Raw genomic sequence first — 26923 nt, forward strand, 5'->3', positions numbered from 1 at the left:
TCTGGTGGGGGTTGGGTCTGGTGGGGGTTGTGTCTGGTTAGGGTCTGGTTGGGTCTGGTTAGGGTTGGATGTGGTGGGGGTTGTGTCTGGTTAGGGTTGGGTCTGGTTAGGGTTGGGTCTGGTTAGGGTCTGGTTGGGTCTGGTGGGGGTTGTGTCTGGTTAGGGTCTGGTTGGGTCTGGTTAGGGTTGGATGTGGTGGGGGTTGGGTCTGGTTGCCTACCATTTTGCTCACAGCTGTACACCACTTCCAGGTATTTGGAGATTGAAGGGCAGGGGTCAGTTTCAGTATAGGCATACAAGAAGCAGAAGGGTCGGTTGTCACACGCCTTTCGTACCAAAGGCAGGATGCCATCTACAGTGCATGTTCCTGATAGGGATAACCAATGCGTTAGTAACATGACTGCCTGAAGCACTGTATTAAGCCCAACACATAAATGATATGCCATTAGGAGTTAGTTGCTCTTATAGCTATAACCTATTTGAGTTTCAGAGGTAAAAGCAATTTGTTCTGTACCTGAAGCTCCTTCCTGGTGGGGGCAGATCTTGTCACTCTTGCGGCCAAGGAAAGCTGACTGAATGTTGATGACACTGTTGGTATCACAGTGGAGGACAGCACTGGAGTCCTCGCAGATGTAAGCAGTTTCAAACCCTACAGGAGATCACAACCCGTACAAACACGGTCAACAGGTTTCAAAGACAGTGAAAAAGGAGTCTCCAGACTCTTAAATCAGATTTTAAAAAGGCAATAGTAAACAAAGAGCATTAATAGTCCACAGTTTATTCCTTGACCATCCCAGGTAGAGAGCTTTCTAACTCACTTCTAACAGTAGAGGCATCTGAGATTACTGTGAACAAGGGAAATAGTTTAAAACTACCATTGAATAATGTGGCTGTTCTGATGGACGACGTGGTTTTATCTAACTCTACTACAGGTCAAACCCTCCTCGCCAAGTTTATTGGGGCGGCAGGTAGCCTAGTGGTTAGAGCGTTGGACTAGTAACCGTAAAGGTTGCAAGATTGAATCCCTGAGCTGACAAAGTAAAAATCTGTCGTTCTGCCCCTGAACAAGGCAGTTAACCAACTGTTCCTAGGCCGTCATTGAAAATAAGAATTTGTTCTTAACTGACTTGCCTAGTAAAATAAATGATTTATCTATAAGAGCAGGGTTCATTTATCTTACCATCATGGGGTGGAGGAGAAACTGGTGTGTTTCCTGAAAGAAACCATGGAAGTAGGGTTTAAAAATAACATTTGAAAATGTTCAAAAACACAACCATCTGTACAGGACCAGGTTACCTCTGCGCTTGCATATATATCCTCTATTGTAATCACAGTTGTCATCGTTCCAGTAGCCGGTGTTGATAAGCATGGAAAGGCAATCCTCTCCTCCATAGTTGTCTGGGTTGCCTGAGTGAGGCAAAGAGGAGGTAGAGAAATGTGGTGCTTGGTATTTGTACCACCTCGCCACTCGGGGGAGTCACCCCCCTAAAATACATGCAAAAAAACGTTTTGAAAAAGAAGCATTATCTGCGTTTCAGTGGATAAGCCATAAGACTGCTGAACAGCTAATCAAATGGTTACCCGGACTATTTGCTTTGATCCCCCCCCCCCCTTTTTTTACGCTGCTGTTATTCGCTGTTTATTATCTATTATCTATGCATAGACACTTTACCCCTACCTACATGTACATATTACCTCAATTATCTCAACTAACCTCTGCCCCTGCACATTGACTCGATACTGGTACCCCCTGTATATAGCCTCGTTATTGTTATTTTATTGTCTTACTTTTTTTAAGTATATTAGTAAATATTTTCTTAAAACTGCATTGTTGGTTAAAAGTGATTGTAAATAAGCATTCCACTGTAAGGTCTACACCTGTTGTATTCGGCGCATGTGATAAATACAATTTTAATTGATTTGATGTATCTGAAAGCATTAGGACTATTACCTGCGTTCCAGTGGATGTATCTGAAAGGAGAGCCATCAGTCCACTCCCAACCCCCCTCTGTAATGGAGTCGTGTCCCCCCATCCACACAGAGACCCCCGTAGGAATCAGCTGAACCTTAGCTGTTCATGAACACAACACATCAGAGTACTATTCACTTCAATTGCCATTGTGAATAAACAACATTATTGTAATAAAAAAAAAAAATTAAACTGAGAAGCTTAATAGCACTTTTTTTAACCCATCTGTACATTGAATGAAGGCCTGCTCAAAGGGCTCGGTGATGCTGAGAAGGTCCCCTTTCTGGTTTACACAGTCGGCACGTGCATCAGCCCATTTCCTCATGGACAGGTAGTTAAACAGGTAGCAGTAGTCATTGAACGGGTCTGACATCCAAGAGCCACACTTCTCATTCCAATCTGCAGGAAAAATTCGGATGATATATTTTGGAATAGGTTAGGGCTTAGACTACAGCCCTGTCTTACAACACACTCTGAAAAAAATAAACCAGTTTTTTTTTTGCATTTTAACTGCACAAAAATAATTGTGTGTGGTTAAAATGGACAACTGTCAAACTGATTTCTTGTTGGAAATTGCAAGTGAAAGATTTTTGAGAGGCAAAGAATGGTAAACTTAGGAGAGAAGCTGCTCCTTTTACCTGGCCCCGATGTGGGAGGTATGGGTGGAGGTCCTTGACCTTTTGCTGAGGATTAGAAATACAGTTGAGTGATGAACATTCTGTGGTCAACAGGCATTTACTTTTGAATAGTGAGCCAATATACAGTGTCTTAGGAAAGTATTCAGACCCATTGACTTTTTCCAAATGTTGTTACGTTACAGACCTAAAATTGATTACATTTAAAAAAAAATCCTCAGCAAGCTACTGGGGAAGGGCACCAAAACATTTCTGCAGCATTGAAGGTTCCCAAGAACACAGTTGCCTCCATCTTTGTTAAATGGAAGAAGTTTGGAACCACAAAGACTCTTCCTAGAGCTGACCGTCCGGCCAAACTGAGCAATCGCGGGAGAAGGGCCTTGGTCAGGAAGGTGACCAAGAACCCAATGGTCACTCTGACAGAACTCCAGAATTCCTCTGTGGAGATGAAAGAACGTTCCAGAAGGACAACCATCTCTGCAGCACTCCACCAAATTAGGCGTTTATGGTAGAGGGGCCAGACAGCAGCAGCTCCTCAGTTAAAGGCAAATGACAGCCCGCTTGGAGTTTGCCAAAAGGCCCCTAAAGACTCTCAAACCATGAGAAACAAGATTCTCTGGTGTGACGAAACTAAGATTGAACAATTTTGCCTGAATACCAAGTGTCACGTCTGGAGAAAACCTAGCACCATCCCTACGGTGAAGCATGGAGGTGGCAGTATCCGCTGTGGGGATGTTTTTCAGCGGCATGAACTGGGAGACTAGTCAGGATTGAGGGAAAGAGGAACAGAGAAAAGTACAGAGAGATCCTTGATGAAAACCTGCTGCAGAGTGCTCAGGACCTCAGACTGGGGCAAAGGTTCACCTTGCAACAGGACATAAACCCTAAGCACACAATCAAGAAAACACAGGAGTGGCTTCGGGACAAGTCTCTGAATGTGATATTTTATTCATATTTTTAATACGTTCACAAAAAAATCTAAAAATCTGTTTTTGCTTTGTGGGGGGTGTGGTGTGTAGATTGATGAGGGGAAAAAACAAATTTGATCAATTTTAGAATAAGGCTGTAAAGAAACAAAATGTGGAAAATGTCAAGGGGTCTGAATACTTTCCGAATGCACTGTATGTGTATATTTTTTACAAAGAACATTCAGCAATGGGAAGTGGTGAAAGGACAAATCAGACCTTTTCTGCAGACAAATTCTAATGTGGAGGTACAGAAGTCATCATTGAGTAGCCCTGCTTCATGGTGGTTGAATCCCCTAATATTGGAACAATCCTCATTGCCCTGCCAGTTATCAGGCTGGTTGGACGCCCATGGTAGAAAGTCCTGGAAGAGAGAGTGAAGCCAAACTGAATGTTAATTTAAGCTAAACTCTCTCAAATGTGTATACCACAAAAAAAATTGGCCCACAAACTTTTAATCAATGGCATATTTGTGGTCCCGTGTGGCTCAGTTGGTAGAGCATGGCGCTTGCAACGCCAGGGTTGTGGGTTCAATTCCCACGGGGGGACCAGGATGAATATGTATGAACTTTCCAAGTTGTAAGTCGCTCTGGATAAGAGCGTCTGCTAAATGACTTAAATGTAAATGTAAATGTAATATTTGTCACTCACGGATGGAGTCCCATCCGACCAGACCCACACTCCTTCTGTCCTACTGTCACTAAGACCAACCCAGGATGGTGCGGGCATATGAGCTGCAAAATAACATTTCCAATGGAATATAATATTTTTAAGAAAAGAAAATACTACCTGTTATTTGTACAAAATATAGATGTTTTTATTTTTATTTTATTTATTTTTTACATTTAGTCAACCACTCACTAGTTATGAAGCTCAGTTCCTCTTGAGTATGAAAACTTGCCAGATGGCCTCTTTGACTGGCACAGTAACTCTCTGCATCTTGCCAATTTTTCACCATTTCAGTCTCAAAGTGATAGCAGTAGTCTCCATAGAGAAGGTACCCAGCATCACAATGAGAATCTACACCAACACAATGTAAAGTATTATGTTAAATGTCAAACAATATATTGATAGAATAAAGAACGTATTAGTTTGCATTGATATGATTTGAAGGAATACAAAGCAAAGGGCTTCCAGTTGTCAGCCACAGTTGTTCCACTAACCTGGAACAGAGGTAGGCTTAACATTTTGACCCCCCACCATTTTACAAATGTATCCCAGGTTTTTGAAGCAATTGGTTGTTTCCCATTTTCCAGAGAAATCTCCTGTAAGACAAAAACAATAAAACAAAGTTTTGTACATTTCTTCGTCTATGATCCAGGGAGTTTGTTGATTGATTAAGTGATACGTGTAGTATAGACCACATGCCCTTACCGGTGTAGATTTGACCACAGTCCCAGAGGTTTACTGTGTTCTTGGGAAAGCTAGGTTTCCAATTGGAGAACGTAATATCTGTTTTGTCCACCCATCTGAATGTACCATCCTGGTCCTCATCTAGTGACATCACAAATCAGGAAATTGTAGACTTGGCCTTTTCATTGATTTAAAATGTGAGTTTTAGTAAATATTTTGCAGTCTCTCTTTACAACGATGCAACCAGCAGTGCTTGTCAATGCCAAATCGGTCAAGTGTCACAGATTACAGTGAAAAACTCATATGATATTAGCCAAATAAAGCTAGGGGTTAAATCTGTAAGTCTGCTATACCTGCAACACCAATCCAGACATCAGGCACTTCCCCTTGATTCAGTTCTGGCAGATGAGTGTTGATGAAGTATTGCTCCTCTTGACTAAAACAACAAGTGATACGAATTAGAAAATGTTTTCATTTTCTTATCAATCATTATGTTCAGTAAATCATGTGTTGTTTCTTACGTCTTAATTGTCACCAGGTTAGCCCCCTCACTTGAACACTTCTGTTGAGCCTCATGCCAGCTGGTCAGGAACATCTTGTTGCTGACCACCCAGTAACAGTTCCCACTGAAGCTGATCCAACCGGGAGGGCAAATTGCTTTTCAGAGGAAAATACAACACAGTACAGAGCAGTGGTCACCAACCAGTAGATCACGCTCGACTGGTACAAACTCTGCCTACCCGGGCGGGCCCAGAGAGCAAATCAAGTGCACTACCGCTGGGTCTACCGCTAGGTTTGCTAGGTTTGCTAGGTAGCAAATCAAGTGCACTACTGCTAGGTCTACCGCTGGCCAAACAGATGGCTCAGATGGCAGTGTCTGCAGTAATGTAGGCATAAAAGATAGCTACAGAAAAGTTTATACTGTGAGATATCAGAACGTTTAAAACCATGATTATAAAAGAAACTGTCATACGAATACAGCAAAGAGCTGCTGTTTTTATGAGTGAGTTTATGTTTTAGTTTATGTTTTTAAGCACTTTGTATTTAACACTTTTATAAGCCATAAAATGCACATCCTTCCTATTTCCACTCAGCGCTACAACAAGCAGTGCAGCAGTAATGAATGAGTAGGAAAGTGTATCTATATGTAACAGTACAACTTTAGTCCGTTCCCTCGCCCCGACCCGGGCGCGAACCAGGGACCCTCTGCACACATCAACAACAGTCACCCACAAAGCATCGTTACCCATTGCTCCACAAAGGCCGCGGCCCTTGCAGAGCAAGGGGAACCACTACTTCAAAGTCTCAAAGCGAGTGACGTCACCGATTGAAACGCTATTAGCGCGCACCACCGCTAACTAGATAGCCATTTCACATTGGTTACATATAGGCTTGCGTTGTTGTTATTAGCGGCTTGGGTATTTTTTAATATCGAGGAATATTTCACATTCTCTGTTCATAGGAGTGACACCATGAATTTGTGCATTAATGCGGTGCGACTCAAGTTTCGCTATCATCTGGAAGGTGTCAGTGGAGGGAAGGGAGACCAGAGGGATGATGAGAGACAGACTCTCAGTCTGCTTCTCTCTCCCTCCGCTGAGACTGACCATCAGATGCAGGCACCATCAGCCTGGTGAAAATAAAAAATAAAAAGCAAATTATTTAAATGTATGCTCACTCAGCTGTGCTTCACAAGTAATACAACAACGGATCTATTACCGGGGTGATCATAAAGCCTACCTCAAATTTTTAAATATATATTTTTTAAATGGCCTGAACAACAATGCATTGGCAGAGCAATTCAAGCAAAGCCCAATATGTGGTAATAATGTATTAGCTGTATTAGCTTACTGTCACGTTCCTGACCTGTTTTCTCTTGTTTTTGTATGTGTTTAGTTGGTCAGGGCGTGAGTTGGGGTGGGCATTCTATGTTATGTGTTTCTATGTTTAGGTTCATTGTCTGTTAGCCTTATATGGTTCTCAATCAGGGACAGGTGTTCATTTCCTCTGATTGAGAATCATATATAGGTAGGCTGTTTCACACTGTTTGTTTGTGGGTGATTGTCTTCCATGTCTGTATGTATGTTCGTACCACACGGGACTGTAGCGTTTGTTTGTAGTCTGTACCTGTTCTTGCGTTCTTTGTGTATTTGTAAGTTCTCATGTTTTAGGTCAGTCTACGTTCGTTTTGTTGTTTTGTAATTTTTCAATAGTGTTTTTCGTGTTCGTCTTCCTCTGTAAATAAATCATCATGTATTCATCACCCACTGCGCCTTGGTCCGCTCATTCACCACAAGACAGACCGTTACACTTACTGCACAAACCTCATTGCTAAAGTTCTGTTTTTAATTGGTTAATGTTGCATAGGCTTACGTTTTTTTAAGTAAAGTTTAAAACAAATCTGCATTTTGATTCAAAGTGATCTTGACTCAGGTTGGTGACCACTGGTATATAACATTCACTCACTGCTGTACAAGGTAGAAAAAAACGGGCCATTCAAGAGGGTGCTACGAAATCAATGTCAAAACGTTGTTTTATTTTGCCCTGTGTTATTATAAAATTACATATAATTAATCATTAGATTGTTCTCTACAATATTGTCACCTTAGCTAATATACGTGCACTTGACAGTGTTGATGAAATAAGAACATGAATTTGCTGTGATCGTTGCTAGTTTATACTGCGCTGCTCTTGGCAGTATCTCTTCCATATTTGGTGTTGTGAGGTGGTACCATTTGGAGGTGTTTCCGCTGGTTGGACAAATCAAAATCAACTTGATACCTTCGTCATTTTCACATATTGGCTTTCATTGCATATAACCGCGATCAATCTGCGTTGAGAGGGGCCGTTTCTATGGCGACGTAAATGGAAAGACTCAGAAATACACAATAAAAACAGGATCCTCTTCACGGAGGATGGATATTGAAATTCAGTCTTTTAGCTTTGAAAATAAATATATATTTACTCCCTATTTAGTTTTGAATTGAGCAGATTTCATTTAGAAAAAGCCCATGTTTTCACTCAGGAGCCTCAGTAGACGTTTGGAGTTAGCGCCGTTCTGCCGCCGAGCAGCGCCACAGAGTTCTATTGAGCAGTGACCACTTTTATCTGCATTGTTGCGTTGTATTGAATTGCCTTGAGAAAATTAAATAGGACCATATCAAACCATATAATAATTGGCAATGTATTAAGTTGAATCAAGATCGCATGTCATGTCACAGTAATTTGAGCTAATACCACATAATTCACATGGTTATTTATCCAGTAATGTTTTTCTGAAGATCTGAGCTTACTGTTGAGTGCTCTTTTGCACATGTAAGGACGCTCATGACGACATATATGGGACTTCCACTTCCCAAAGTCCTGTCCTGCCTCCTTGATCACTGCCACACAAATCCCGTTCTGCTTTTCACTGTTGGGGAGAGAACATATTTTGACTACGAAGCTAGAATACACCCTGCACAATCACTGTGATACAGTTGATTATATAGATCTGTCACCCTACATGTCCTGTCCTACCTGAGATCTGGCTGCACAGGATCAGTTCCCCAGTTGGTGTAGGCCGCAGGAGAAGCATCAGACCAGCTGAACTGAGTGCTGTCAATTTCAACCTGACATGATATTGTTGTGCATTTCTGTGAAAAAACAAAAATGAAAACTCATTATACCAAGGGGTAAGTTTTAGAATACATGTAGCTAGCACGCACTAGTTGGATCAATGTTGTTTCAACTGAATTTGTCTATGTATTGTGAAGAGGGATCAATGTGGAAAATACATTTTATTAAAAAAAAAAAAAAAAATGAACCATTACTCTTTTAATTTCAACCAGCTTTGTAATCAATTGATTAGGGTAAACCTTAAACTTAAATACATTGACTTAACCTGACTAACAGGTTGTTACATTGATCTAATTTCAACATAATCATCAGAACTATGTATATGTTGAAAAGTCCACATAGAAACATAACAAATATTTGTCATCCTATATTCTATACATATTGGGTTGTTGAAATGATGTAGAATTGTATATTTCATTAGACATATGTTATTTGACCTCGTTTCAATGTTGAAAGTAAAATGGTTGTTTGAATCAAGTCATTGTTTCAACATCATGCCATCAACCTAAATAAAAAGCTACACTACATGATCAAAAGTATGTGGACACCTGCTCGTCGAACATCTCATTCCAAAATCATGGGCATTAATATGGAGTTGGTCCCCCCTTTGCTGCTATAACAGCCTCCACTCTTCCTGGAAGGCTTTCTACTAGATGTTGGAACATTGCTGCGGGGACTTGCTTCCATTCTGCCACAAGAACATTAGTGAGGTCGGGCACTGATGTTGGGCGATTAGGCCTGGCTCGCAGTCGGTGTTCCAATTCATCCCAAAGGTGTTCGATGGGGTTGAGGTCAGGGCAGGCCAGTCAAGTTCTTCCACACCAATTTCAAAAAAACACTTCTGTATGGACCTGGCTTTGCGTACAGGGGCATTGTCATATTGAAACAGAAAAGGGCCTTCTGCAAACTGTTGCCACAAATTTGGAAGCACAGAATCATCTAGATTGTCATCGTATGCTGTAGCATTAAGATTTCCCTTCACTGGAACCATGACAAACAGCCCCACACCATTATTCATCCTCCACCAATCTTTAGAGTTGGCACTATGCATGCAGGGTTCTCCTGGCATCCGCCAAAGCCAGATTCATCCATCAGACAGTGAAGCATCACTCAAGAGAACACATTTCCACTGCTCCAGCATCCCAATTTATTTATTTTTTAACCTTTATTTAACTAGGCAAGCTTTACACCACTCCAGCCGACACTTGGGGTTGCACGTGGTGATCTTAAACTTGTGTGCAGCTGCTTGACCATGGAAACCCATTTCATGAAGCTCCTGACAAACAGTTTTTGTGCTGACGTTGTATCCAGAGGCAGTTTGAAATTCAGTAGTGAGTGTTGCAACCGAAGATAGACATTTTTTACACACTTCAGCACTCACGTGGCCTACCACTCTAGCAGGGCAGAAATTTGACAAAATTATTGTTGGAACGGTGGCATCCTATGAAGGCGCCTCATTGAAAGCCATTCTTGCTCCTAGACATTTAAGTCATTTAGAAGAGACTGTTATCCAGAACATCTTAAGTACATATATTTTCATACTTGTCCCCTGTGGGAATTGTACTCACAACCCCAGCATTACAAACACCAGACTCTACCAACTGAGCTACACCAGACCCCTGATGTTTCCACTTCACAAAAACAGCCCCTTCCCTTTTTCCACATTTTGTTACATTACAGCCTTATTCTGAAATTGATTAAATTACATTTCCCTCATCAATCTACACACAATACCCCATAATGACAAAGCAAAAACAGTTTTTTAGAAGTTTTTGCAAATTCATTAAAAAAAATCAAAAACAGAAATACCTTATTTACATAAGTATTAAGCCCCTTTGCTATGCGACTCGAAATTGAGCTCAGGTGCACCCTGTTTCCATTGATCCTCCTTGAGACATTTCTACAACTTGATTGGAGTCCACCTGTGGTAATTCAATTGATTGGACATGATTTGGAAAGGCACACACCTGTCTATATAAGGTCCCACAGTTGATGTCAGAGCAAAAACCAAGCCATGAGGTCAAAGGAATTGTTCATAGAGCTCCGAGACAGGATTGTGTTAAGGCACAGATCTGGGGAAGGGTACCAAAAAATGTCTGCAGCATTGAAGGTCCACACAGTGACCTACATCATTCGGAAGCAGTTTAGAACCACAAAGACTCTTCCTAGCTTCACGTTTGGAGGAAACCTGGCACCATCCCCACTGTGAAGCATCATGCTGTGGGGATGTTTTTCAGCAGCGGGGACTGGGGGACTAGTCAGGATTGAGGGAAAGAGGAATGGAGCAAAGTACAGAGAGATCCTTGATGAAAACCTTCTCTAGAGCGCTCAGAATGGGAGAAACTCCCCAAATACAGGTGTGCCAAGCTTGTAACGTCCTACCCAAGAAGACTCAAGGCTGTAATCGCTGCCAAAGGTGCTTCAACAAAGTACTGAGAAAAGGTTCTGAATACTTAGGTTAATGTCATATTTAAGTTTTTTATTTGTTATAAATTTGTAAAAGTAGCTAAAAATCTGTTTTGTCATTATGGGGTATTGTGTGTATATCGATGAGTGATTTAAAAAAAATCCATTCTAGCATAAGGCTGTAAACTACCAAAATGTGGAAAAAGTCAAAGGGTCTTAATACTTTCCGAATGCACTGTATATACTAGGTGTACCTTGGAGGTGTACCTGTGGATGTACTTCAATGCCTACCTGCAAACTCAGTGGCTCTTTGCTTGACATCATGGGAAAATCAAAAGAAATCAACCAAGACCTCAGTAAAATAATTGTAGACCTCCACAAGTCTGGTTCATCCTTGGGAGCAATTTTCAAACGCCTGAAGGTTTCAAGTTCATCTGTACAAACAATAGTACGCAAGTATAAACACCATGGGACCACACAGCCGTCATAACACCTCAGGAAGGAGACGCGTTCTGTCTCCTAGATATGAACGTGCTTTGGTGTGAAAAGTGCAAATCAATCCCAGAACAACAGCAAAGGACCTTGTGAAGATGCTGGAGGAAACAGGTACAAAAGTATCTATATCCACAGGAAAACGAGTCCTATATCCACATAACCTGAAAGGCCGTTCTGCAAGGAAGAAGAAACTGCTCCAAAACGGCCATAAAAAAACAGACTACGGTTTGCAACTGCACATGGGGACAAATATCATACTTTTTGGAGAAATGTCCTCTGGTCTGATGAAACAAAAATAGAACTGTTTGGCCATAATGTCCATCGTTATGTTTGGAGGAAAAAGGGGGAGGCTTGCAAGCCGAAGAACACCATCCCAGCCGTGAAGTACGGGGGTGGCAGCATGTTGTGGGGGTGCTTTGCTACAGGAGGGACTGGTGCACTTCACAAAATAGATGGCATCATGAGAAGGAAAATTATGTAGATATATTGAAGAAACATCTCAAGACATCAGTCAGGAAGTTAAAGCTTGGTCGCAAATGGGTCTTCCAAATGGACAATGACCCCAAGCATACTTCCAAAGTTGCGGCAAAATGGCTTAAGGACAACAAAGTCAAGGTATTGGAGTGGCCATCACAAAGCCCTGACCTCAAACCTATAGAACATTTGTGGTCAGAACTGAAAAAGCGTGTGCGAGCAAGGAGGCCTACAAACCTGACTCAGTTACACCAGCTCTGTCAGGAGGAATGGGCCAAAATTCGCCCAACTTATTGTGGGAAGCTTGTGGAAGGCTACCCGAATCGCTTCACCCAAGTTCAACAATTTAAAGGCAATCCTACCAAATACTAATTGAGTGTATGTAAACTGCTGACCCACTAGGAATGTGATGAGAGAAATAAAAGCTGAAGTAAATCATTCTCTCTACTATTATTCTGACATTTCACAATTTTATAATGAAGTGGTGATCCTAACTGACCTAAAATAGGGAATTTTTACTAGGATTAAATGTCAGGAATTGTGAAAAACTGAGTTTAAATATATATGTATATGTATATAAAGTATATGGCTAAGGTGTATGTAAACTTCCGACTTCAACTGTATGTGGTGAGCAGTATGTTTGGAACTTCAAATTCCAATTAATGTGCAGTATCGAATTGCAATACATGTAGAATTGTGAGAATCGCAATACATACCGTAGCGGCACCTAAGTATGGTGATAATATCGTCTCGAGGACCCTGGCAATCCCCAACTCTTTATACTATCCAAGCAGAAGATACATTTCCTTCAAATGTTTATGTTTGGTTGCGTTCACAATTTAATATCCAGTTTGTCTACAAATTAATGATTGAGATGTTGGATTCATGTCTCCATCTCAACCAAAAATCAAAGTTGAAGAATAGCACTAATTCAAAACCAACTTTAAAAGCATTTCAAATCAAGTTTGATTTGATTTAGTCCCATTCTTCAACTTATAATTTTGGTTGAGATGAAAACTTGGAGATTCAATTTGAAGTCAACCAACCATTCTTCATATACAAGACAATATTTAACGGTAAAAGTGTATTATTAATATCATGAATTTGGCATTCTATTTATAGGGCTAATGGTGACAACTCTTAAACTTCCAAAGATCCAATCAACCAGAGATGAATGATAGTATACCTAGCTACACATTGAAATGACGGTGTCCTTTGGGCAAATCACATGTCAATTAAGCCTACATAAACCCAAATTCAAATTTATTCGAAATGTACTTTTGCATAAAACTTCTGTAAGAAAAGTTAGAGGAATTACTTTTAACTATTCAATGTTATTTAGACTCCCGAGTGGCACAGCGGTCTAAGGCAAAAGAAAAGATGGCGCCGGAGAGGATGGCTGCAGTTTTATTGGCTCTTAAAAAACGGTGCTATTTTGTTTGTTTTTTTGTATTGTTTGTAACTTATTTTCTACATAATGTTGCTGCTACCGTCTATTATGACCGAAATTAGCTTCTGGACATCAGAACAGCGATTACTCACCTCAAATTGGACAAAGAAGTTTTCTTTAATGAGTCGGATGGAAAGGATATACTCCGAGACCCCCGAACAGGCCCTCATCCCCGTCATTCGCTGGAGAAAGAAACTGAGATTTTGCGGAAAGATATCTGGGTGCCTTGTGAGGATCAGGCGACGAGTGGCTATCTGCCTTTGCCGTCTGTACTGTTAGCTAACATTCAATCGCTGGAAAATAAATGGGACGAACTGAAAGCATGTATATCCCACCAACGGGACATTAAAAACTGTAATATCTTATGTTTCACGAGTCGTGGCTGAACGACGACATTAATAACATACGGATGGCGGGATATACACTCTATCAGCAGGATAGAACAGCAGCCTCTGGTAAGAAATGTGGCGGGGGCCTATGTATCTTTGTAAATAACAGCCGGTGCACGATATCTAAGGAAGTCTCGAGGTTTTGTTCACCTGAGGTAGAGTATCTCATGATAAGCTGTAGACCACACTATCTACCTAAAAACTTTTCATCTGTATGTTTCGCAGCTGTCTACATACCACCACAGACCGATGCTGGCATTAAAACCGCACTTAATGAGCAGTATACCGCCATAAGCAAACAGGAAAATACTCATCCAGAGGTGGCACTCCTAGTGGCCGGGGACTTTAATGCAGGGGAACTTAAATCAGTTTCACCTCATTTCTATCAGCATGTTAAATGTGCAACCAGAGGGAAAAAAACTCTAGACTACCTTTACATCACACACAGACACGCGTACAAAGCTCTCCCCCGCCCTCCATTTGGCAAATCTGACCATAATTCTATCCTCCTGATTCCTGCTTACAAGCAAAAATTAAAGCAGGAAGCACCAGTGACTCGGTCTATAAAAAAGTGGTCAGATGAAGCAGATGCTAAACTACAGGACTGTTTTGCTAGCACAGACTGGAACATGTTCCGGGATTCTTCCGATGGCATTTAGGAGTACACCACATCAGTCACTGGCTTCATCAATAAGTGCATCGATGATGTTGTCCCCAAAGTGACTGTACATACATACCCCAACCAGAAGCCATGGATTACAGGCAACATTCGCACCGATCTAAACGGTAGAGCTGCAGCTTTCAAGGAGCGGGACTCTAACCCGGAAGCTTATACGACATACCGCTATGCCCTCTGATGAACCATCAAACAGGCAAAGCATCAATACAGGACTAAGATCGAATCGTACTACACCGGCTCCGACACTTGTCGGATGTGGCAGGGCTTGCAAACTATAACAGACTACAAAGGGAAGCACAGACAAGAGCTGCCCAGTGACACGAGCCTACCAGACGAGATAAATAACTTCTATGCTCGCCTCGAGGCAAGTAACACTGAAACATGCATGAGAGCATCAGCAGTTCCGGACGACTGAGTGATCACACTCTCCGCAGCCGATGTGAGTAAGACCTTAAAACAGGTCAACATTCAGATGGACGGATTACCAGGACGTGTACTCCGAGCATGCGTTGACCAACTGGCAGGTGTCTTCACTGACATTTTCAAACTCTCCCTGTCTGAGTCTGTAATACCAACATGTTTCAAGCAGACCACCATAGTCCCTGGGCCCAAGAGCACTAAGGTAATCTGCCTAAATGACTACCGACGCGTAGCACTCACGTCTGTAGCCATTGAAATGCTTTGAAAGGCTGGTCATGGCTCACAGCAACACCATTATCGCAGAAACCCTAGACCCACTCCAATTTGCATACCGCCCCAACAGATCAACAGATGATGCAATCTCTATTGAACTCCACACTGCCCTTTCCCACCTGGACAAAAGGAACACCTACGTGAGAATGCTGTTCATTGACTACAGCTCGTTGTTCAACACCATGGTGCCCTCAACGCTCATCACCAAGCTAAGGACCCTGGGACTAAACACCCCCCTCTGCAACTGGATCCTGGACTTCCTGACAGGCCGACCCCAGGTGGTAAGGGTAGGTAATAACACATCCGCCACGCTGATCCTCAACACGGGGGCCCCTCAGGGGTGCGTGCTCAGAGTCCTCCTGTACTCCCTGTTCACTCATGACTGCACGGCCAGGCACGACTCCAACAGCATCATTAAGTTTGCCGATGACACAACAGTTTGCCTGATCACCGACAAGTTACGATAAGACAGCCTATAGGGAGGAGGTCAGAGACCTGGCCGTGTGGTGCAAGGACAACAACCTCTCCCTCAACGTGATCAAGACAAAGGAGATGATTGTGGACTACAGGAAAAGGAGAACCGAGCACGCCCCCATTCTCATCGATGTAGCTGTAGTGGAGCAGGTTGAGAGCTTCAAGTTCTTTGGCGTCCACATCACCAACAAACAAACATGGTCCAAGCACACCAAGACAGTCGTGAAGAGGGCACGACAACCTATTCCCCCTAAGGAGACTGAAAAGATTTGGCATGGGTCCTCAGATCCTCAAATGGTTTTGCAGCTGCACCATCGAGAGCATCCTGACTGGTTGCATCACTGTCTGGTATCGCAACTGCTCGGCCTCCGACCGCAAGGCACTACAGAAGATAGTGGGTACGGCCCAGTACATCACCGGGGCCAAGCTTCCTGCCATCCAGGACCTCTATAACAGGCGGTGTTCAGAGGAAGGCCCTAAAAATTGTCAAAGACTCCAGCCACCGTAGTCATAAACTGTTCTCTCTGCTACAGCACGGCAGGTGGTACCGGAGCGCCAAGGCTAGGTCCAAGAGGTTTCTAAACAGCTTCTACCCCCAAGCCATAAGACTCCTGAACCTCTAATCAAATGGCTACACAGACTATTTGCATTGCCCCCCCCCCCCCCCTCTTCTACACTGCTGCTACTCTCTGTTATTATCTATGCATCGTCACTTTAAGAACTCTACCTACATGTACATATTATCTCAATTACACTGGTGCCCCCGCACATTGATGCTGTACCGGTACCCCCTGTATATAGCCCCGTTGTTGTTATTTACTACTGCTATTTAATTATTTCTTATTCTTATCTCTTACTTTTTTAGGTATTTTCTTAAAACTGCATTGTTGGTTACGGGCTTGTAAGTAAGCATTTCACTGTAAGGTTGTATTTGGCCCATGTGACAAATACAATTTGATTTGATTTGATATCAGTGCTTGAGGCGTCACTACAGACACCCTGGTTCGAATCCAGGCTGTATCACAACTGGCCGTGATTGGGAGTCCCATAGGGCGGTGCACAATTGGCCCAGCGTCGTCCGGGTTTGGCAGTCATTGTAAATAAGAATTTGTTCTTAACTGGCTTGCTTAGTTAATTAAATATATAAAAAAGTAGTCAACACAAATGAGTATTGAAGCTGATCAGTGTTGACAAGATAGCTCAGCTGAATTGTACACCGCTTGTTGCCAAAGCTAAGCAGGGTATGTAGAGGTAGACATCTGGATGGGAGACTCATTCTCACTGAAGAGCATTACCCCTCAAATGCCAGTAGGAGTCACTGTTCAGGTAGGACTGTGACATCACATTTGATTTCAATATAAGGCCTAAACTCTTTATTTAGGTTGATGGCATGATGAAACACTGGCTTTGATTCACAATTACCATTACTATCAACTTTGAAACAACGTCAAATAAAATCTGTGTAATTAAATTCAACAATTTTAACCACCCAATATTTAATTATTCTATATGGAATTTTCAATGCAATTTCAACATATACATAGTTCTGATGATTATGTTGAAATTAGATTGATGTCACAACCTGTTATTCAGATTAAGTCAATGTATTTAAGTTAAAGTTTTACCCTAATTTCAAAGTTTACAACGCTGGTTGAAATTAGATGAGAACAATACTGGTGGATGACTTTTTTCAAATACAATGTAATTTTCCACGTTGATTCTACGTCACAGTCCCTTGACAAATGATGTTGAAACAACATTGATTCAACCAGTGTGTGCCCAGTGGGTAACGTACATTGAAATGATATCTGTCTAAGGATTATATTTTCTTTCATTAATTAATCCTGGATTGTACTGACTATATTGATTTAGGGGCTTGGGTCTGATATCTTTTGGATGGGTCATATACTGTATGTTTTGATTACCAGAGTGGTGTAGCCAAGCCAAAGGTCAAAGAAGGAATCGTCCAGTCTTCCTGTGATGTACTGCTCCTCTTCCGGTGATGCGATGGACACCAGGTCCGCCCCGTCTCTAACACAGTCGTGTCTGGCTCCCAACCAGCTCTTCCTGGTGTCTGTCTTTAGTTTGTAGCAGTTGGATCCATACTGGCTCCATCCGTTGGCTGTGTCGCACGTTGTTGGAGGATTAGCTGAGGAAAGGAGTGAAATGTGTACGTATATCATTCACCTTCTTAGGTCCCATAAGCATTATTGTAGACAACATATTATCTCAATTACAAAGAAAGGTCTTTGTTTCTGGAAATTTTTAGCCTGTAATCGAATCCACAAATGCTGATGCTCCAGATACTCAACTAGTCTAAAGAAGGCAAGTTTTATTGTTGCTTTAATCAGCACAAGTTTTCAGCTGTGCTAACAAAATTGCAAAAGGGTTTTCTCAATTGCACATATGTCGATTGGCCAGTTAAACCTACGGTTAGGGCGCTTGCATATATACTTCCGCCGACTAGTGCAGACGTCATCATTCCATCGTCCTTGCTCTCCCCCCACCACCTCCCCACAATCCTCGTTGTCCTCCCAGTTGTCAGGATTCCCTGGTTTCCAGTATCTGTGTCGAGGGCACAAAGCACACATGAGAAAATCAGAGGTGAATATTAATAATCATGTGGTCAAATGATGGCTTGATACCCAACCATCCTGCGAAGTATGGTGCCCATCAACCAATCACCAACAACCTTCACACAACAAAAGGCTACTATGGAGTGTTACTGTGCTTGATACAAGTCAATGATTAACAGCACTTGATTACCCCCAACCAAATGGTTCATTTCATGGAACCATAATTTGCTGATGTTTCAATATAGTGTCAGATCATTGAAGATCATAAGATGGCTACGTACGCTAAGAAGGGGAGGAAAGTGTTCCCGTCAGTCCACTCCCACACTCCCTCAGCAGCAATGTCATTCAGACCGATCCAGAAAATCTCTGTACCAACCTGAGTCCGTACCCATGTCTACCAGGAGAGAGCAGAGGTCACAGTACAGAGTCATATACAGTAGTTATGAACTAGACTACTGTAGAACGCATCTCAAACCCAGAAGCTCACCCTCTCATGAATGTCCAGGATGCTCATCAGATGGCTCCCCCGTCGCACACAGTCTGTACGGGCATCATCCCAGGACTTTGTGTCGGTAGAGAAGTAGTAACACTTGTCCTCATTGGGCCTCCATCCCTCCTCACACTGACTGAAGGCTGACAACACAACAATCACAGGTATGTTTAGCTGCAGGTCTAACTGATCATAGTTCACTTTATGGGAAAATAACAAAGCAAATACAATAAGATGTATGGAACATTATAAACTGGGTGGTTCGGTCCCTGAATGCTGATTGGCTGAGAGCCGTGGTATATCAGACCGTATACCACAGGTATGACAAAACGTTTATTTTTACTGCTTTAATTATGTTGGTAACCAGTTTATAATAGCAATAAGGAACCTCTGGGGTTTGTGGTATATGGCCAATATACCACGGCTAAGGGCTGTTCTTAGGCACGACCTTGTGCATTATTGCTTAATTACACAACAAGAAAAAATAAATTACTTCAGTCCAGTATAACTGATCGTAACTTATCATGGCTATTCCCAGTGTTGTTATTTTTATCCTTATTTCTATTGGGTTACATGAGGAAACATTCCACAACCTCTTCGTGCCAATGTTGAAAGGGCATCGTGCCCTCCTTCCATCATAAACTTTAACGCTAATGTGGATGCAACCATGATTACGGATAATCCTGAATGAATCGTGTATAAATGATGAGTGAGAAAGTAACGGAGGCACAAAGATCATACCTCCAAGACATGCTAACCTCTCACCATTAGAATAACAGGGGAGGTTAGCATTTTATATCATACCCCCAAGACATGCTAACCTCTCACCATTAGAATAACAGGGGAGGTTAGCATTTTATATCATACCCACAAGACATGCTAACCTCTCACCATTAGAATAACAGGGGAGGTTAGCATTTTATATCATACCCACAAGACATGCTAACCTCTCACCATTAGAATAACAGGGGAGGTTAGCATTTTATATCATACCCACAAGACATGCTAACCTCTCACCATTAGAATAACAGGGGAGGTTAGCATTTTATATCATACCCCCAAGACATGCTAACCTCTCACCATTAGAATAACAGGGGAGGTTAGCATTTTATATCATACCCCCAAGACATGCTAACCTCTCACCATTAGAATAACAGGGGAGGTTAGCATTTTATATCATACCCCCAAGACATGCTAACCTCTCACCATTACAATAACAGGGGAGGTTTGTATTTTTGGGGGGGTATGATATTTATACCTGTGTAACTTTCTCACTCATCATTACACACAATTCATTCAAGATTATCCGTAATCATGGTAGCATTCACATTAATGTAGAATAAGTAGATATGTAGATAAGAAACATATTATATTCTTATTTACAATAAAAGTGACTCCAAAATGACACAATACATTATTTACCACTCATTTCTATTGGGCACAAAATCATCTGAAACACAACCAAAAACCAACAGCAAATGCATCTAACAAGTTTGAGTCACAAACTTGATGTAATCATTGCATGCTAGGGAAATAGGACAAAATAGTACACATTTGATTTCTTTAAAGCACATATAAGTGAATCTGTCCAAATACTTATGCCACCTTCAAATGAAGGGGACTCAATACATGAAGTGCTTTTCATTTCTAAACGGTACAAACAGATTTGTAGGAAAATACCCTCAAATAAAAGGTGACATTCTGTACTGTTGCCTCATGAACCAATCGATCTCAAATCCAAAATGCTGGAGCATAGAGCCAAATGTAAGGTTTTAGCTTCACTGTCCAAATAAATACATAGGGCAGCGTAAGTATTCCATGTAAATTATAGCAATGTGAACTTGATATTAAACTAGATGAATTTAGGTTCTATAGAAAGACAATTCTGGATATAAATAATGATTATACTTACCACAATTGATCAGACTACAGAGGGTGAAAAGCAGTAGCAGCATGCTATGTGTTTTATCCAGCAGATCAATATATAGTCTTGGTTTAGTTCTCAGGGTCTAATACATCCTAAAGGAGTAGTCTTCTCAACGTTCTCTAGAAATGGGTATGTACCTGCTGCAACTCAACACAGCTTTGAGCACCCTGGCACAGTTTCTCTTCTTTTAAGAACCAGCCCAAGGTCCAAAGATTGAGGGGCAGTAAACCAGGGATGACAAACACTTGACCTGAGCTGTGATGCCAAACCATCACCAAAAGTGGCCTACTGTTGGCGGGGTTAAGTCCACATGTCTTTGAAGTACATAAAGGTGCTCCGCAGGGGTCGATACTAGGACCTGTTCTTCTCACTATTTATAGAAACGCTATTGGTCAATCTGTTGTAAATGTAATCTACAGTGGCTTCAGAAAGTATTAACACCCATTGACATTTTTCACATTTTGGTGTGTTACAGCCAGAATTTAAAATGGAATTGATAACTTTTTTGTGTTACTGGCCTATACACAGTAACCCATAATGTCAAAGTGGAATTATGTTTTTAGAAATTTTTACAAATGAATTAAAAATGAAAATCTGAAATGTCTTGAGTGAATAAGTATTCAACCCCTTGGTTATAGAAAGCCTAAATAAGTTCAGGAGTAAAAATGTGCTTAACAAGTCACATAATAAGTTGCACAGACTCCCTCTATATGCAATAATAGTATTTAACATTGTTTTTTTATGATTACCTCATCTCTTTACCCCACACATACAATTATCTGTTAGGTCCCTCAGACGAGCAGTGAATTTCAAACACAGATTCTACCACAAAGACCAGGGAGGTTTTCCAATTCCTCACAAAAAAAAACAGTCATTGAATATTCCTTTTATCATGATGAAGTTATTAATTACACTTTGGATGGTGTATCAATACACCCAGTCACTACAAAGATACAGGCATCCTTCCTAACTCAGTTTCCGGACAGGAAGGAAACTGCTCAGGGATTTCATCATGAGGCCAATATTGTAGTTACTCCACAATACTAACCTAACTGACAGTGTGAAAAGAAGAAAGCATGTACAGAATAAAAGATATTCCAAAATACGCACGAAAGTAAAACTGCAAAAAATGTAGCAAAGAAATGAACTTTATGTCCTGAATACAAAGTGTTATGTTTGGAGCAAATCCAACACAACACATCACAGAGTACCACTCTCCATTTTTTAAAGCATAGTGGTGGCTGCATCATGTTATGGGTATGCTTGTATTTGTTATGGACTGGGGAGTTTTTCAGGATAAAAAAATAAACAGAATGGAGCAAAGCACAGGCAATACCCTAGAGGAAAGTCCAGTCTGCTTTCTACCAGTCACTGGGAGATGAATTCACCTTTCAGCAGGATAATAACCTAAAACACAAGGCCAAATCTACACTGGAGTTGCTTACCAAGAAGACAGTGAATGTTCCTGAGTGGCCTAGTTACAGTTTTGACTTAAATCTGCTTGAAAGTCTGTGGCAAGACCTGAAAATGGGTGTCTAGCAATGATCAACAACCAATTTGACAGAGTTTGAAGAATTCTGAAAACAATAATGGGCAAATGTTGCACAAGCCAGGTGTGAAAAGCTCTAAGAGACTGACCCAGAGAGCCGTAATCACAGCTGTAATCGCTGCAAAAGATGGTCCTAACATATATTATCTCAGTGTGTTGAATACTTATCTAATCAAGATATATTAATGTTTTATTTTCTATAATCTTTTAGTTTTTACAGATGTTATAATTTTTCTTCCACCTTGACATTAAAGAGAATTTTGTGTAGATCGTTGACAAAAAAAATGACAATTTAATCAATTTTAATTCCACTTTGTAACACAACAAAACGTGGAATAAGTCAAGGTGTGTGAAAACCGTCTGAAGGCACAGTAGATCACATCATTACACTCTTTTTGTTTACAAAGCCCTGCTCCACAAGCTTCCGACTTACCTAACATTACTGGTAAAGATTTAAAATGACAAGTTAACAAACTCATTCACAGGGTCGGTTAACTCTGGAGACTCATTTGGTGTCCAGAGAGTTTGGTAAGTCAGCCTTTAGTTGTCTTGCTCCACATCTCCAAAATACATTTCGAATAGATGTGTTAGTGGGCAGTTCAGGCAGCAGACAGAGGATTTGTACAATGAAGAATGTGTTTGAGTTGACTGTGTTTTGTGTATATTAATGCTTGTCTGTTCAATATGTGTTGTTAGATTTATATTGCATTCGATTTTTTATTTATTTTATGAAATTGTATATGCAAGGCTCCCTCGTAAAAAAAGACACTAGTCTCAACGGTGACTCGCTGATTAAATAAAAAGGTCATAAATAGTCTTTATGAATTCCCTAAAAAGCCCTCATAAATTGTAGTTCATAAAGTGGGGCGGAATATTTAAATAAAAGGGAGGTAGTCCGTGACATATATTCGAATATATACATCACATTTCTTATAGATTTCATGATCTGATCAAATTGACGTGAACATTTTGCCCCATTAACGGGGCAGCAGGTAGCCTTGTGGTTAGAGCGTTGGGCCAGAAATCGAACATTTGCTAGCTCGAATCCTCGAGCTGAAAAGGTAAAAATCCCCTGAACAAGGCAGTTAACCGACTGTTCCCCGGTAGGCCGTCATTGTAAATAAGAATTTGTTCTTAACTGCCTAGTTAAATAAAAACATTGGTTGATGGCATAGTTGTTGGTGTTTATACACTGAGTAAAAAAACATTAGGAACCCTAATACTGAGTTGCCCTCAGTTCAGTCTATGTCATGGAAAGAGCGTGTCAGTGTAACGTTTTCTCACATCCATGTCTCGAGTTGAATGAAATAATGGGCTGATTCATGATCAGGAGGTACATTTGACACGATGTCAATTATGAAATCTCAAAGTCCAAAATATGTTTTTATGATTCTCCTAAACCCCACATACTTTTAGTCTGTAAACATTATATCACCGAAACTGCCTTGAATGGTTACTTTTTAACTTTTTACTCAGACCCGCTTTAGCGTCGTTTAGCCTTGTTTACAAGTTATAACACTGGAATGTGAGATGTAATCTACACCTCCATTACGATGATAGAAACCCTCGTTATTTAATTGAAGGATTTTTCAATTTCAGCATCATTATTTCTATATAGCCTACACTTTCTCGTTCTGAACTTCTCACACGAGTAGGACGGTATGACTTCTGTGATCAAGAGCAGCTGCTCACCTATTTGACACCTCCAACACGGCCAAAGCATCAGCTATGCGGGTGTCGGTTATCGCTTGTTATCGAGGCCTTGATTTATGTATGGTGAATTGGTGGCGCAGCAAAACCATCAGCACAACAATAAAAGCATAGAATCCTAATTTACATACATAAAACGGTTGAATCTGTACCTTCATCTGAATCTAAGTTAGCCTGTTCACTGATATACAGCGGTGGAAAATGTTCCTAATTGTCATACTTGAGTAAAAGTAGACACACCTTTGTAGTAAATGATGCAAGTCACCCAGTAAAATTCTACTTTAGTAAAGTCTAAAAGTATTTGGTTTTAAATATACTTAAGTATCAAGTCATTGTAATTGCTCAAATAAACTTAATTCTCAAAAGTAAAAATTATTTCAAATTCCTATTAAGCAAACCAGATAGCACCATTATTATTATTTTTTACGGATAGAGGGGGGGCACAACACTGACACAATCATTTTACAAACAAAGCATGTATTTAGTGAGTCCGCCAGATCAAAGGCAGTAGGGATGACCAGGGATGTTCTCTTGATAAGAGTGTGATCACTCAGCTACACATGCCTCTCCGTAATGTCAAGATGCCTTGTCTATTGCTGTTTTGGTTAGTAATTTTTGTCTTTTTTCACTGTAGAGCCTCCAGCCCTGCTCAATATGCCTTAGCTAGCCCTTATGTTCCACCCCACACACATGCGGTGACCGCACCTTGCTTAAACGGTGCCTCTAGAGACAAAACCTCTCTCATCATCACTCAATGCCTAGGTTTACCTCCACTGTACTCACAACCTACCATACCCTTGACTGTACATTATGCCTTGAATCTATTCTTCCGCGCCCAGAAACCTGCTCCTTTTACTTTCTGTTCCAAACGCACTAGATGACCAGTTCTTTTAGCCTTTAGCCGTACCCTTATCCTACTCCCCCTTTGTTCCTCTGGTGATGTAGAGGTTAATCCAGGCTCTGCAGCCCCCATTTCCACTCATATTCCCCAGGCGCTCTCATTTGTTGACTTCTGTAACAGTAAAAGCATTGGTTTCATGCATGTTAACATTAGAAGCCTCCTCCCTAAGTTTGTTTTATTCACTGCTTTAGCACACTCCGCCAACCCGATGTCCTAGCCATGTCTGAATCCTGGCTAGGCCACCAAAAATCCTGACATTTCCATCCCTAAATATAACATTTTCCGACAAGATAGAACTGCCAAAGGGGGCGGAGTTGCAATCTACTGCAGAGATAGCCTGCAGAATTCTGTCATACTATCCAGGTCTGTGCCCAAACAATTCGAGCTTCGACTTTTAAAAATCCACCTTTCCAGAAACAAGTCGCTCACCTTTGCCGCTTGTTATAGACCCCCCTCGGCCCCCAGTTGTGCCCTGGACACCATATGTGAATTGATCGCCCCCATCTATCTTCAGAGTTCGTAATGTTAGGTGACCTAAACTGGGACATGCTTAACACCCCGGCCGTTCTACAATCTAAGCTAGATGCCCTCAATCTCACACAAATCATCAAGGAACGTACCAGGTACAACCCTAAATCCGTAACCATAGGCACCCTCTTAGATATCATCCTGACCAACCTGCCCTCTAAATACACCTCTGCTGTCTTCAACCAGGATCTCAGCGATCACTGCCTCATTGCCTGCGTGCATACTGGGTCTGCGGTCAAACGACCACCCCTCATCACTGTCAAACGCTCCCTAAAACACTTCAGCGAGCAGGCCTTTCTAATCGACCTGGCCTGGGTATCCTGGAAGGATATTGACCTCATCCAGTCAGTAGAGGATGCCTGGTTGCTATTCAAAAGTGAATTCCTCTCCATCTTAAATAAGCATGCCCCATTCAATGTAGAACTAAGAACAGACATAGCCCTTGGTTCACCCCAGACTTGACTGCCCTTAACCAGCACAAAAACATCCTGTGGCGTACTGCATTAGCATCGAATAGTCCCCGCGATATGCAACTTTTCAGGAAAGTCAGGAACCAATATACCCAGTCAGTTAGAAAAGCTAAGGCTAGCTTTTTCAAACAGAAATTTGCTTCTTGTAGCACTAATTTCAAAAAGTATTGGGACACTAAAGTCCATGGAGAATAAGAGCACCTCCTCCCAGCTGACCACTGCACTGAGGATAGGAAACACTGTCACCACCGATAATCGATCATTTCAATAAGCATTTTTCCACAGCTGGCCATGCTTTCCACCTGGCTACCCCTACCCTGGCCAACATCTCAGCAGCCCCTGCCACAGGTTTCAATTCTCGGGCCGACTCTCTTCTCTGTATATATCAATGATGTCGCTCTTGCTGCTGGTGATTCTCTGATCCACCTCTATGCAGACGACACCATTCTGTATATATCTGGCCCTTCTTTGGACACTGTGCTAACAAACCTCCAAACAAGCTTCAACGCCATACAACACTCCTTCTGTGGCTTCTAACTGCTTTTAAATGCTAGTTAAACTAAGTGCATGCTCTTCAACCGATCGCTGCCCGCACCCGCCCGACTAGCATCACTACTCTGGACGGTTCTGACCTAGAATATGTGGACAACTACAAACACCTAGGTGTCTGGTTAGACTGTAAACTCTCCTTCCAGAATCACTTTAAGCATCTCCAATCCAAAATTAAATCTAGAATTGGCTTCCTATTTCGCAACAAAGCATCCTTCACTCATGCCGCCAAACATACCATCGTAAAACTGACTATCCTACCGATCCTTGACTTCGGTGATGTAATTTACAAAATAGCCTCCAACACTCTACAAACTGGATGTAGTCTATCACTAAAGCCCCATATACTACCCACCACTGCGAACTGTATGCTCTCGTTGGCTGGCCCTCGCTTCATATTCATCGCCAAACCCACTGGCTCCAGGTCATCTATAAGTCTTTGCAAGGTAAAGCCCCACCTTATCTCAGCTCACTGGTCACCATAGCAACACCCACCCGTAGCACGCACTCCAGCAGGTATATTGCACTGGTCATCCCCAAAGCCAACACCACCTTTGGCCGCCTTTCCTTCCAGTTCTCTGCTGCCAATGACTGGAACGAATTGCAAAAATCTCTGAAGCTGG

The 26923-nt window shown here is 41.6% G+C and overlaps 1 protein-coding gene across 1 annotated transcript in view; it reads right to left on the reverse strand.

Moving 5' to 3' along the window:
- Positions 1-20768, reverse strand: part of LOC129812787 (macrophage mannose receptor 1) — a 37556-nt gene extending 16788 nt beyond the window's left edge. The window contains exons 1-21 of the mRNA XM_055864662.1: positions 20579-20768; positions 18664-18809; positions 18458-18570; positions 18032-18165; positions 17526-17749; positions 8442-8557; positions 8216-8334; positions 5444-5579; positions 5276-5358; positions 4944-5063; positions 4733-4834; positions 4431-4589; positions 4221-4303; positions 3789-3933; positions 2608-2652; positions 2201-2368; positions 1952-2071; positions 1297-1407; positions 1181-1213; positions 515-649; positions 221-367 (exon numbers count right to left, since the gene is read on the reverse strand). Coding sequence (XP_055720637.1) covers positions 221-367; positions 515-649; positions 1181-1213; positions 1297-1407; positions 1952-2071; positions 2201-2368; positions 2608-2652; positions 3789-3933; positions 4221-4303; positions 4431-4589; positions 4733-4834; positions 4944-5063; positions 5276-5358; positions 5444-5579; positions 8216-8334; positions 8442-8557; positions 17526-17749; positions 18032-18165; positions 18458-18570; positions 18664-18809; positions 20579-20621 — 2482 coding nt within the window. The 5' untranslated portion in view covers positions 20622-20768. The remainder of the gene's footprint in view (positions 1-220; positions 368-514; positions 650-1180; positions 1214-1296; positions 1408-1951; positions 2072-2200; positions 2369-2607; positions 2653-3788; positions 3934-4220; positions 4304-4430; positions 4590-4732; positions 4835-4943; positions 5064-5275; positions 5359-5443; positions 5580-8215; positions 8335-8441; positions 8558-17525; positions 17750-18031; positions 18166-18457; positions 18571-18663; positions 18810-20578) is intronic.
- Between the last annotated feature and the right edge of the window lie 6155 nt (positions 20769-26923).

This window comes from Salvelinus fontinalis, chromosome 2 (assembly GCF_029448725.1).
Source record: "Salvelinus fontinalis isolate EN_2023a chromosome 2, ASM2944872v1, whole genome shotgun sequence".
Taxonomy (NCBI): Eukaryota; Metazoa; Chordata; class Actinopteri; order Salmoniformes; family Salmonidae; genus Salvelinus; species Salvelinus fontinalis.